The following is a 13,138-nucleotide window of genomic DNA, read 5'->3' as shown; positions in this document are numbered from 1 at the left end:
CAGGCAGAGGGAAGACAAAAGCTGATTATTCCACTGGGGGCTGTACTGGGCCCCATGAATGGAGTATTGAAAACCCTGTGTCCACATCCAGATAGGTTTTCAATCTCTCCCCAACCAGACTGTTTGTATGCCAGATTGGAGGCCAAGTCAGGGAGAGATGGGGGCTGTCTCTTGGTAGGAGGTATCTCCCTCTCAATATATCTCAAACAGATCCATCCTCTAAACCAACCCCCATCCCCCTCCAACCATCCTATTACTGTCTACACAGTGTATCAGACTCCTGCTGAAAGTCAGCCAGGCAAGGGGACCTGGGGTCTTACTGGGAGGCTGCTTTCATGGTGCAAATGTTCACTGAGCTCTACACTTCTGATTTATGTACTTTGGGGCTTGTATACATCAACCCTTAATTAATTAATTATTTAATTAAAAGATTTTATCCATCTATCTATTTGTGGCGGCAGGGAGAGGGCCAAGGAGACTCCACACTGATCGCAGAGCATGACTCAACCCTGAGACCATGACCCAAGCCAAAATCAAGAATCAGAGGCTTAACCGACTAACCACCCAGGTGCCTCCAAAATCTATTTATTTAAGTAATCTCTGCACCCAACATGGGGCTCAAACTCATGACCTGGTGATCAAGAGTCACCTGCTCTTCTGACTGAGCCAGCCAGGTGCCCTTATTCAAACCAAAATTTTAAAAAAAGCATCTTAAAAGGCTTCCCACCCAAAAAGGGCAGAGCATTCCAAATGGCATCTACTCTCCCAGCCCTTCACCATTTTGGCATATTTGAGAGTCACAGGAACCATATTTCCTTGATGTTTATTTTTCCTTAAATTGACTCATTTATTCTCATTTAAATTAACTTTTTTAAAAAAGACTATATTTACTTATTTGAGAGAGGAAGAAAGAGACCGTGAGCAGGGAGGAGGGACAGCGGGAGAGGGTGAAGCAGACTCCCCACTGAGCAAGGAGCCCGATGCCAAACTTGATCCTAGGACCCTGAGATCATAACCTGAGCTGAAGGCAGATGCCCAATTGGCTGAGCCATCCAGGTGCCCCTTAAATTAACTTTAAAGAGAAACTTTATATTGCTCCAAATAAATGGAAAACCAGAAGCCTTTACCGTAAATAGAAAGCACTGCTAAAAAAAAAAAAAAGAAAGAAAGCTCTGCTAAACAAAACAAAACAAAACAAAACAAAAAAAAAAGGAAGAAAAGAAAGGCATAAACATCCTTTTAACACCCACTAAAATTATGTGCATTACCACCAGTGGCACCAACACCAGGCTTTGGGATGCACTGCTGCGCGGAGGATAAACTCTGAGCCCTCGGCACAACCCCCAGGCCTGTCTTGGTCTGGGACCAGGCAACCCTCCAACTTTGTCTCCTGCCTCTTGTGCTCACACACCCGCTGCTCCAGCCAGACCTAGCTCCTCATTAGAGTCCTGTGCTCCATCCTTCCCTGAGGTCCCAGCCGTTGCTCCTGCTGCTGCCTCCACTCGAATGCCAGATCCAAACGGAAATGTCACATCCCCCTGAAGCTCTCATTGGGCCCCTTCCAGCTGGAAGAAGTGACTGGGGATATTTAATTCCAGATGCTCCAGCTGTGACTTCTCACCCCTTGATGGGACCCTCTGAAAGGCCACCCCCTGGCTGGTTACACAAGGAAGCTGAGATGCGAATTGGTCTGCAGCCAGCAGAGAAGAGCAGGGGGTGGAGGCCAGGAGACAGGAGTGCTGCCCCTTCACCCCTCCCCCCAGCCCTGTCCTTCCTCCTCCTCTTGCCGCTGGGTGAGTGCCTTCCCCTAGCCTCTGACCCTTCCCCTTTCTGGCTCTGGGGTCTTCCCAGCTGTAAAATTATGGTGGGACATGGTTTGTCAGTGAGGTGGTTTCCGAAGTTCTTTCCAGCTGACATTTGTTCAAGGTTGATGAAAGCCAAGGGTCTGTCTGAGTTGGGCAAGTGGAGGCGTAGTGCTAGAGGGGAAGGCTCAGTGTACACAGAGTCTGGGCAGTTAGAGGGCATTGGAAATAGGGAAGGAGGGGAAGGAGGGGATTCAGTAATGGCTGTTGGAGAGGCAACTGGTGGAATACATAGAACCAAATGACCTAGAGACCATCTTAACCTTTCTTCATCTGTAAAATGGGTACACTAGTACACTCCACACACACCCTTTGGAGCACTGTTGTAAGGGTTCTATGAGGTAATGTACATGAATGTGCCTGAGAACTATAATGCCCTGCACACAACTGAGGGGCTCTTATGGGATGTTCAATTTCCCGCGTTAGGCCAGTTTCCCAATCTCCTCCCTACATCTTGGGCCATATGCAGAATTGTGTCGTGAAGAAGAGTATGGCTGTCTGGGTTGGAATCCCAGCTCTAATCCCTGTTGGATGTGTGGCCTTGAGCGAGTTGCCTAAACTCATTAAGCCGGACATTCCCCATAAGTGTGATCCTACCCACCTTATACGTTGTCCTAATGATTAAGTGAGCCAGGCCACATAAAGCAATGAGCACAGTGCCATGGGGGCTGAAGCAGAAGGACTTGTATAGGTAAATCTTTTGGGGAATACATATCGTAACGAATCCCAGAGCCAACTGACATACTTCAGACAGAGCTACGGACCATCTGCCGAGTAATAGGCTCTTGGCGGCAGGAGCCCTGGGAAACACCTGGATGAGACAGGCATGGCCGCATCACCCAACAGAAGGCCCAGAAAGGGCCATGGAGATGGTGCCCAGGAATTCAGAGGAAACAGAGACCTCTAGCTGAGGGCTCCAGGAAGGGTTCCCAGAGGAGGGGACTTGGAGCTGTATCTTGAAGGAGGTGCAGGGCTCTAGTGAGCAGAATTGTTCACACAGAGGAGACTGTAGGGTTAAAGACCCAGAGACAAGACAGATGGGCTATAAAGAAGTCTAAGGGAGATGGGCCCCTGGCTCGCTCAGTAGGTAAAGCATGTGACTCTTGATCTCAGGGTTTTGAGTTCCAGGCCCACTTTGGGTGTAAAGATTACTTAAAAATAAAACATTTTTTAAAAAGATTTAGTTACTTATTTATTTGACATAGGGACAGAGAGCACCCATAAGCAGGGGAGCAAGAGAGGGAGAAGCAAGCTCCCTGCAGATCCCAGAGCTTGGGATCATGACCTGAACTGAAGGCAGATAATTAACCGACTGAGCCACCTAGGCGCCCAAAAATAAAATGTTTCAAAAAAAAAAAAAAAAAAGTCTGGGCACCCAGGTGGCTCAGTGGTTGAGAGTTTGCCTTTGGCTCAGGTAGTGATTTGGGGTCCTGGGATCGAGTTCTGCATCAGGCTTCCTGTGGGGAACCTGCTTCTCCCTCTGCCTACGTCTCTGTCTTTCTGTGTTTCTCTCATAAACAAATAAATAACATCCTAAAAACCAAAAAGTTAGAGGAAGATGGTGAGAGGGTACTAGAAGGCTTTGTAGTGAAAACTTAGAGTCTGGGACTCCTGCAGGAAATAGGGAGTCTTTGAGGAATTTCATGATGGGGAGAGATAAGCAGACACCTGTTTCAGGCAGATGTCTCTGGAGTGATGGGAAAAGAGTGAAGCAAGAGGCCCACTGGGACAGTTAGAGAGAGAGAAGAGAAGCTTGGAGAAGGCAGGGGAAGTGAAGAGGAGGGGGATGATGATAAGGAGCATGGGTGGAGGGGAGGCTGCATCCTGGGGCCAGGTGGCCAAGAGAGGGGGCAATGGGGTCAATGCTCTTCCTCGTTCTGTTTCAGCCAGCGCCGTACAGCCCACCTCGTTGCCCTTTCCAGGTAGGTGCCTCTGCCCCTTCTGCCCACACCCTGCCCTGCCCCTAGGTACTCAGATGCTCAGACAGATCCTCAGGCAGTAATGACTAACCAGCCCTCCAGAACTCTAGATGCCCTCCCAACGTGTTGCATTAGCCTCTCCATTGGACAGAAAAGGAGAAATAAGGCCCCAAAGGGACTCATCCCGAGGTTCCCGCACTTCCACAGCTTCACAGCAAGGTGGGCGTCCTGTAGGTTAGGCCCAGCAATCCCTCTGGTGCCAGCTCAACCCTCTCCACAGAGCTGAGGCTGGTGGGGGGCCCAAGCCGCTGCCGGGGGCGCCTGGAGGTCTTGCACGGTGGCTCCTGGGGCAGCGTCTGTGACGATGATTGGGATGTGGTGGATGCCAACGTGGTGTGTCGACAGCTGGGCTGCGGCCTGGCGCTGCCCGTGCCTCGGCCCCTTGCCTTTGGCCAAGGCCGGGGCCCCATCCTGCTGGACAATGTGGAGTGTGGCGGGCAGGAAGCTGCGCTGAGCCAGTGCAGAAGCCGAGGCTGGGGTGTTCACAACTGCTTCCACTACGAAGACGTGGCTGTCCTGTGTGATGGTACGCAGAGACCTGTGACCAGGGAGGGCAGGCAGCAGGGCTGTAGGCTGGGTGAATGAAGGGACTTCCACACAGAAGACCAAGCCCGAGTTAGCATTGCATAGTTCTAGGGAAGAGCCTCAGTTCGGTTTTCAGGATCTCAGTGCTCCTTCTACTTCAATGCTGAAGGAAAACCAGCATTGTTTCTACGTAGGGCCTTGATTGTTCCAGCAGAGCCCTCTTCCCATGTACAATCAAACAATTAGGGCCAACATGGGCAGTGAGGTCCATTTGGTGACGCACTGCAGCAGAAATCTCTGTGAGGTATTGACCTTGACAATAATGGTTCTAGTCTTTCAAGAAAATCACCTGGTTGCCTCATTAAAACACAGACTGTGGCCCCATCCCAGAATTTCTGATTCTACAGTCTGGGGTGGGGCCTGGGAATTTGCATTTCTAATCAGTTCTCAAGTAATGAGATATTGCTCTAAGAACTAAAAGAACTCATCTGAAGCTACCGCTTTCTGGACTCAGGGGCCCCTTCTCCCCTCAGGGTTCTTGGCTTTGACCCTTTGTGTAGCCAGAGGCCCTACGACAGGTACCTTAGGGGGTCCATGCCCTGCTGCTCACACACCCATGGGTGTGAAGATGAAGAACAGAAAGATCCATGTATCCTCCTCCCTTCCACCCTGCTTCCTTTTTTTTTTTTTTCCACCCTGCTTCCTTCCCAGAATTCTTGCCCACGCAGCTCCCAACAAGGAAAGTGATCATCAGTAGGGCGCCCCCTACAACTCCTCAGAACGGGAAAGGTAAGTAAGGGCAAGGTGGGGGACCACCTGGGTCTTAAGAGAAGGACCCCAAAGGGAGTCTTCCATATCTACCCTTAACAGTAGGAAGAGAGGGATGACCAACGGGTGAGCTGGGTCCTTCTCCCTCCCCATCCCACCCCTTGCAGCCCCTCAGGAAGCTCACAGTCTGGGTAGGGAAAGAGGAGTCCATTCCCATGGGATGATTAAAAATAGCATAAGTTTTATCGAAAGGTGAGGCCCCAAGCTTAATTCAATGGGAAAGTCAGATATGTACAGAAATGCGGATAATGATGTAGAATGAGAACATGAAAATACCCTAAAGGATGAACAGATAAACAGGCAAGGAAGCCCAGGGAAGGAAGAAGGTCTCATGTATCAGAAATCAGGGAGAGTAGTAAATGAGGAAGCCATGTCCTATATGGTTAGGATTGCTTAGGGAGAGCATGGACCAGTGCGAGGAAGGTCAGTTTTAGGCAGTCAAAGCCAGCCTATCCCAATCCCACAAAGCTCCCCCAATCTGGGCCTTTGAGGAGGCAGTGCCCTGGGTTATCTGTGTGTGAACAGCTTCTCCTTGGTTTTAGGTCCTGGGCACCAGGCCCTGTGGGTAGTGCAGGGCCTGAGGCATTGGGGAAGCCTCGGGTCAGGTGCACCACGGGAGGGGGAGGCAGAGCCCCGAGGGAGATGCTCCCTGCTCCCACCCCACCCCCCAGGTGAGGGCAGCGTGCGCCTGGTGGGGGGCGCAGGCCCATGTCAGGGCAGAGTGGAGATCTTACATGGCGGCCTGTGGGGCACCGTGTGCGACGATGACTGGGGGCTGCCAGACGCTGCTGTGGTCTGCCGTCAGCTGGGCTGTGGGGCCGCCCTGGCTGCCACTACCAACGCCTTCTTCGGCTACGGCACGGGGCACATCCTGCTGGACAACGTGCACTGCGAGGGCAGCGAGCCCCACCTGGCAGCCTGCCTCAGCCTGGGCTGGGGTGTGCACAACTGTGGCCACCACGAGGACGCCGGCGCACTCTGTGCAGGTGCGGGCTGGGGGCAGGGGTGAGGGACACCTGCAGTGGGTCAGGGCTTCGTGGCTATTCCAGTGCTCCCCAGTGCTTTCCAGGAAGGCCTCAAAATTACTTTTAATGGCTCAATACTGCACTAAAAGTACCTCTGAAAGTCCCAGTAGTCTTTGTGGTAGGTTTCACAGTATTGTGCCACCAATACTCCAGAATTATCTAGCAGTACCCCAAGAATGCTCCTCGAATTTTCTAGCAATTTCTATGTACTCTTCATGGAATACTTCAGAGTAAACTAATAGTACTCTAGACTTGCCCCAGAGATACTCTTGAATTGTCTCACTGTAACCCAGGGGTGTCCCCAGACTTAAATAGCATAGCCCTCTGTAATTCTGATGCTCTCATACTTGTATTTTCACCCACCCGATCCCTCTCCCATTTTGAGAGTTTTCCTGAAAAATTGGAATGATAGGACCAGTAGTGGCTCTTCACAGACGGACTTCAGTCTACAAGATATAAATTGTTTGCCCATACCTCAGCAAACCAGGGCCATCCTTCCTGGTTTACAGATGGGAAAGCCCCAGCGCATTCGGCAGAGCCTTACCCAAGGTCACGTAGTGAGTTCTGACAAAGCCACAGCTAACCTTGCTGCACAGTCTCCAGTATGATCCTTGCTTTCTAGTCCTATTTTATCTGTAAGATGGGAATGAGTCTTGTTCTGTAAGTCCCTCAGAACCGTGCATGGCCCTCCCTGGTGGGTCCACATTGCGTTTCTGGAAAACACTGGAGAGAAATGAAAGCGCGTCCATCAAAGTTCATAAACTGTGAAGTGTACAGTAAATTACAAACACTGTCAAGTAGGGCAGACCTCCTTGGACCCTAGCTGAGGTTGTGCCCCTGACTCTGGAAGTAAAATCTGTTGTCTTCTCCAGGGAGACCCTCCCATCCTCCCCTGACAGCCCAAGGCTGACCAGGAACCAGAACCTTGGCCTCTGACCCTGCTCCCCTCTCTCTTACTCTAGTGCTGGGCCCTCCAACTTTCACAGCATTACCATCCCTGGCCACAAGAGAGGACTGGGCCTGGCACACTGATCTAGAGGGTAAGGAGACCAGCCTCCCCCACTGAAAGGCTGGGGCAAGGTACGCAGGGATGGGAATTAGGCTGTTCTGGACCTCCTGGAAGGGGGCCCTGGCTAGGCGACCAGGACTTTTGGCCAGATGGTAAAGAGATGGGTGAGAGAAGGATGAGCAGTTGAAGCAAGGATGAAATCCGGAGCTCTGGAAAATTCAGCAAGGTGGGAGGAGATAGTAAAGGATCTCTTCAAAGCTCTGAGGTAAAATTTGGGCAGGTGCTGAGGTTGGCAATTGAGAGACCTTGAGAGGTTGAGCTAAAGGCTGAATGAAGGCTACGAGCACATTTGGAATTCGGTCTGGAACTATCATTGGGATTGAAATTAGGATAATGCCTGGAATTAGGACTGGGTTCATTCCAATCAAGTTTCCTGAGGACCACACGGGACAACACGATGACACTTAGGAGTGAGGCTGAGGGGTGCAGGTGTGGTGCAGCTGAGGTATCCCATAGGCGTCGCTGTGCCTGGCTGCAGGCCAGAAGGCCCCCTTGCCCCTACGAATGTTCTCGGTGCCCTGTCTCTGCAGCTACCGGAGTTGGCGCCCTGCCTTCCAGGGAGATGGCACTGTTCACCACAGCTACCTGGGCCTCGGGGAAGAAAAGTAAGTGGCAAAGCCAGGATTCTGTGGGAGGTGGGAGAGGGTGGGGCTGGGGCTCTGTCCCCGATCCTGCGGCCCCAGCCCAGCTCCTATGGCCGCGGGCCTGTGCGCCCCGCAGGCGGGCGGCTGCGGTTGGTGGGCGGCCCGGGCCCCTGCCGTGGCCGCGTGGAGGTGATGTACGCCGGGGGCTGGGGCACCGTGTGCGACGACGACTGGGACTTCGCGGATGCGCGCGTGGCCTGCCGCGAGGCGGGCTGCGGGCCTGCGTTGGGCGCCACCGGCCTCGGCCACTTCGGCTACGGGCGCGGCCCCGTGCTGCTGGACAACGTGGGTTGCGCCGGAACGGAGGCCCGCCTGAGCGACTGCTTCCACCTGGGCTGGGGTCAGCACAACTGCGGCCACCATGAGGATGCCGGAGCGCTCTGCTCAGGTGAGGAAGCGGCGGGACACAGCAGAGGCTCGCAGCACCGCACCGCACGGCCTCCCCGGGACGGGCGGGGCCGCGCGCAGGCGCGTACCGCGGCGCACGCAGGGTAAGGCGGGCTCTGAGAGACCGGCGGGCCCGCGCGCGAGGGCTCCCTGCGGCACTGCTGCGGGAGCGGGCCCGGGACGACGCGCACCCCGCGGAGAGGGGCGGAGCCCGAGCGTCCACGCGCTCTGCGGCTGCGCGGCGCGGGCGGTGCCGGGAAGGGAGCGTTCTCTGCTGAGCGAGCAGGGAGGGGCGGAGCAGCCGGGGCGGGGGGGGGGAGCCGAGGCGGGGGACGGCTCCGGGAGGGCGAGCGCTTTGCGGCGGGGGGGGGGGGGGCAGGCGGGAGGTGAGAGGCGGAAAGCCGGAGGCGAGGTCTGGAAATCTGTGCGGAGGGAGGGGCCTGGGCGCTTTGGCTCTGCTGAGTCAAGGACCCACAAGGCGGCTCTAGTAAGCAGTTAGTTGATCAGCTTTCGGGGAGCAAGCGTTTGACCTTCGGGTGGAATCGATGGAAAAGGATATTTGCTGAGTCTGGACGTATTTTAAAATGCTTCTGTTCATTGACTGGTTTGGGAGTTGACAGCTTCACCCTTCTTTGGTGTCCTGGGTCTAGTAGCTTTGGCCGCAAAGGGGTAGCTATAAAGGGTTCTGCGTTGGGTCCCGGGGTGAAAGAAACACGACTCCCATTTCTTTCTTTTCTTTTAAATATTTTTATTTATTTATTCATGAGAGAGAGAGAAGCAGAGACACAGGCAGAGGGAGAAGCAGGCTCCATGCAGGGAGCCCGATGTGGGACTCGATCCTGAGTCTCCAAGATCACGCTCTGGGCCGAAGGCAGGCACTAAACCACTGAGCCACCCAGGGATCCCTCTTTCTTTCTTTCTTTTTTTTTTTTTTTAAGATTTTATTTGAGAGAGAGCATGTTCCTGCGCGTGCAGGAGCAGGGGGAGGGGCAGAGGGAGAGGGAGCAGCAGACTCCCTGCTGAGCGCGGAGCCCCACAGGTGCCCCCACAGCCCCCATTTCTGATCCAGGTGGCAGAGAGCAGTTCTCCTTCAGGGTCCTGTGAAGTTCTCTCTGTCCCTAAATCACGGGGTAGGAGGTAACCTGGCCTTAAGGAACATGTACCCTAATGTGATGGCCACCTCTTTTTCTTTGTCCTCTCCGAGCCAGGTCCAGAGGAGCTAGGGCTGCAAGGCCAGCAGGACGGTTCTGAGACCACCCGGATGCCCACTCCTCGGCCCAGGGACGGTAGGTGCCCACAGCCCCAAAGATGGAGGTAGAGGCATTAGGAGAAACATGGCCAGAATTGGGGGAGATCATAGCCAGAGACTGCACAGCTGAACAGATTTGTACCAGGTTTAAGAACCTTTGTTTTGTGCTAGTCTCTGTTTTCATGAATAGGGGTATGATGTCCAGAAAGAGGTACGGGGTGGGGGTGGGGGGTGTTGCTAAGGGAGCAATCTTAGAGATTTCTAGAGATGGGACCAAAATAAAGGGATGTGGCTGCTTCTCAAAGACAGAAATGGAAGAATTCACTTTTAAACCTGTGGGTGAGAGGAGATGATGACCTTCAGGGGACACATTCACAGTCTCCAGAGAGCAGCACTGGGGTTATGAACAGAGGACCAAGAGCAGACATGAGACTCTTGGGTTGTGTACAACACCCCACAAAGGCTTGTACACGTTCTTCCAGTCCAGAGAGTGAGCCTGGACTGCTGCCCATCCTTTTTTAATCTGATTTGTCCGCCCTCATCCATCAGCCCTGAGGGAAATGCTGTATCTCAGACCACCAGCCTTTGTCTTTTCTGTCTACCCGTTCAGTGGCCTGGCATGAGAGTAGCCTGGCATAGGCCAGCCCTTGCAAGCCCTGATCCTCGTCTCTCTACAGGGCACCTGCGTCTGGCCAACGGAGCCCACCAATGTGAGGGGCGTGTAGAACTCTTCCTAGGGCAACGGTGGGGCACCGTTTGTGATGACGCTTGGGACCTGCGGGCAGCCACTGTCCTGTGCCGCCAGCTGGGCTGTGGCCAGGCCCTGGCAGCCCCTGGCGAGGCCCACTTTGGCCCAGGCCAAGGCCCTATCCTCCTGGACAATGTTAAGTGCCGTGGGGATGAGAGTGCTCTTCTGCTCTGTTCTCACATACGCTGGGATGCCCACAACTGTGACCACAGCGAGGATGCTAGTGTCCTGTGCCAGCCATTGTGACCCCGCCAGTTCTGCAGACCATCTCTTCTGGGAGCCTACTATGGCTTGTCCCTCTTCCTCCAGGAAGCCCTCCTCCTGTGACAATTTCAGTTCACCCTACCCTTCCCTCCTCTTGCCTGGGAGAGAGCCTGCTCAGACAGTGTGGTCCTGTGTGGGGGAACCTGGCTCTACCCATCAACTTGGGTGACCTCACCTGTCATCAACGACCGTGGGCCTAGTTCATTGAGAGCTCCCATTTTCTGCTCAGACAAAACATAAAATGGGAAGGGAATGACTCTTAACTCTCTTCTTTTGGTGGGGTTCCTGTTAAAGCAACTTGACCCTGCCTTCCTGGACCCTGGTCCAGGAGGCTCAGGGACTCTCTGTAAATGGGGTTTCTCCCTTTCTCCCACCCATACTGGGATCCGCAAGAAGAGGGAAGGCAGGAGAGGCCCACAGCTCTTACCTTAGACTGACTGCCTGGGGCTGCAGAAGAACCAGGGTCATTGCCCTGGCCTTCTCCGTGAGGGCCCACACTCAGATGGTGCTTGGCTGGACAAGGGGAATGGAGGGGCCAAAACAGGGATCCTGGCCCCTCCCTGCAGCTGGAACCAACATCTCTGATTTATGCTGCCCCCACCACAGAGCCTCCACTTTGCAGTAGCAAAGAACCCTGGGGGCCTATAGCCACCTGTTCATAGGTGCCAAGTCAATAAAGCATTGTCCTCCCGGTCTTTTAACTTGTGGACACAAACGCATCATTTGTAGCAGCAGGAAAGACTGGTTAGGATTCTGGAGGAAACCAGCTGGGGATGGAGTGGTTCAAGAGCATCATCAGAGAGCTCTCAGCAGGCCTACACATCTTGGAAATGTTGGCTCACTATATGAGGCCTGGAAGGCCCCAGAGGATCCCCTAGCCCATCCCTACTTTCCTTTTGCATATAGAGAAATTTAGGTCCTACAGAAGGGAAGGGTCTGCTCCAAGACACATTTCAAGGTGGCAGAGTCACTAGAAGAGCAAAATTCGAGAAGAGGTAGGGAGATGAGAGCAACGCAGCACTGGGGTGTCCCCAGGGTCTGCTCTTGGGACACCTCACCTGGAGCTCCAGGGGCAGAGAGAAATGGAGATCTTGCCAGAGCTTCTCTCAGCCCTAGGGTGGGTGACTTGCCAGTAGCAACTGTCCTGGTCAAGCCTCTGTCCTCCATATCTGGCCTGCAGGCTCTCTGGTTTTCTATGGCTCCTGTACCAAATTACCACAAACTGAATGGCTTAAAACAACACAAATTTATTATCCTACAGGGTTTTTTTTTTTTTTTTTAAGATTTCTTTATTTATTTATGATAGACACAGAGAGAGAGGCAGAGACACAGGAGGAGTGAGAAGCAGGCTTCATGCCGGGAGCCCGATGCGGGACTCGATCCCGGGACCCGATCCCGGGACCCCAGGATTGCGCCCTGGGCCAAAGGCAGGCGCCAAACCGCTGAGCCACCCAGGGATCCCCCTACAGGTTTTTTAAAAAAGATTTTATTTGTTTGAGAGAGGGAGTAGAGGGGGAAGGACCCTGAGATTGTGACTCGCGCCAAAACCAAGAATCAGATGCCCAAATGACTGTGCTACCCAGGCAGTTTTTGAGGTCGATAGTTTGAAGTGGGTCTCCCTGGGCTAAGCTCAAGGTATTGGCAGGGTGATGTTCTTTCAGGAGAGTCTAAGGGAGAATCCATTTCCTTACCTTTCCAGGCTGTCCGCATCCTATGCCCACTCATGACCTCCTTGCAGCCAGCAAGTGCATCACTCAGACCGATGCTTCCATTACCTCATCTCCTTTCCTGAGGCTCCTGCCTCCCTCTTCCATTCTCTGAAGCCCCTTGTGATTATATGAGGCCCTGGATAATCCGGGATACTCCCCCATTTCAAGGTCCTTAACTTAATCACATCTGCAAAATCTCTTTAGCCGTGTAAAGTAACATGTTCAGGTGCTCCAGGGATTAGGACATGGACATCTTGGGGTGGGGAATGGGGGGGGAGGAGCATTATTCTGCCTCCCACAGGCTCCAGCTTGGGTCCTGGCTCCCAGCCAAGGAGTGAGGCAGACACTTCAGCTCCACAGTCCATCAGCACTTGGCAGTAATGGCTTTGTCTCCATTTGTCAGAGAGCTCAGAGATCCACTGTGTCATTGGAAGGATAACGACCTGAGCAATGAAAGGAACAAAAATGCTTCAGGGCAGAGGGATGGGGACACACCAGCCACCCTTTAGCCTCCAGATCTGAGTGCAGCACATTCAGATTCTGTTTGACCACTCCAGCCACGCCCACATACCTCTCCCTCGGCCTGAGAAGTAGCACAGCGTCCCATCCCGGGACTCCTCTTCCTGGTCTTTTTTTTTTTTTAAGATTTTATTTATTTATTCATGAGAGATACTAGAGAGAGAGAGGCTGAGACATAAGTTCTACACTTACCTGGGGCTTGAACTCACAACCCTGAGTTCAAGAGTCACAAGTCTACCAACATGTCCAGTGCTCCCCTTCCTGATACATGACAGGTTTGCACTTCCCTGCCCTCCTGAAGTGAGGCATGGCCTTATGACATGCTTTGGC

General features: G+C 53.3%; 1 protein-coding gene across 1 annotated transcript; it reads left to right on the top strand.

Annotated features, from left to right (window-relative positions):
- Window positions 1–1,587: 1,587 nt before the first annotated feature.
- SSC4D (scavenger receptor cysteine rich family member with 4 domains) lies at window positions 1,588–11,281 on the top strand. Its single transcript, XM_025425874.3, has 10 exons — window positions 1,588–1,793; window positions 3,749–3,784; window positions 4,062–4,367; window positions 5,078–5,155; window positions 5,866–6,180; window positions 7,182–7,259; window positions 7,819–7,893; window positions 8,009–8,320; window positions 9,528–9,605; window positions 10,246–11,281. The coding sequence occupies exons 1-10, from the start codon at window positions 1,628–1,630 to the stop codon at window positions 10,560–10,562; spliced, it is 1,761 nt and encodes a 586-aa protein (XP_025281659.2). The 5' UTR covers window positions 1,588–1,627; the 3' UTR covers window positions 10,563–11,281.
- Window positions 11,282–13,138: the final 1,857 nt, after the last annotated feature.

Source organism: Canis lupus, chromosome 6 (genome assembly GCF_003254725.2).
Source record: "Canis lupus dingo isolate Sandy chromosome 6, ASM325472v2, whole genome shotgun sequence".
In the NCBI taxonomy this organism is placed as follows: Eukaryota; Metazoa; Chordata; class Mammalia; order Carnivora; family Canidae; genus Canis; species Canis lupus.
Note: the sequence above shows the minus strand (reverse complement) of the source record. Positions and strands in the feature narration are given on the sequence as shown.

What these genes read in the sequence shown, in the direction of transcription:
- SSC4D (XM_025425874.3), top strand. Translation starts at nt 1,628, where the DNA reads ATGGGACCCTCTGAAAGGCCACCCCCTGGCTGGTTACACAAGGAAGCT. An exon ending in CTGGGCCTCGGGGAAGAAAA is followed by an intron (nt 7,894 to 8,008) that starts GTAAGTGGCAAA and finishes TGCGCCCCGCAG; the next exon opens with GCGGGCGGCTGCGGTTGGTG. An exon ending in CACTCCTCGGCCCAGGGACG is followed by an intron (nt 9,606 to 10,245) that starts GTAGGTGCCCAC and finishes GTCTCTCTACAG; the next exon opens with GGCACCTGCGTCTGGCCAAC.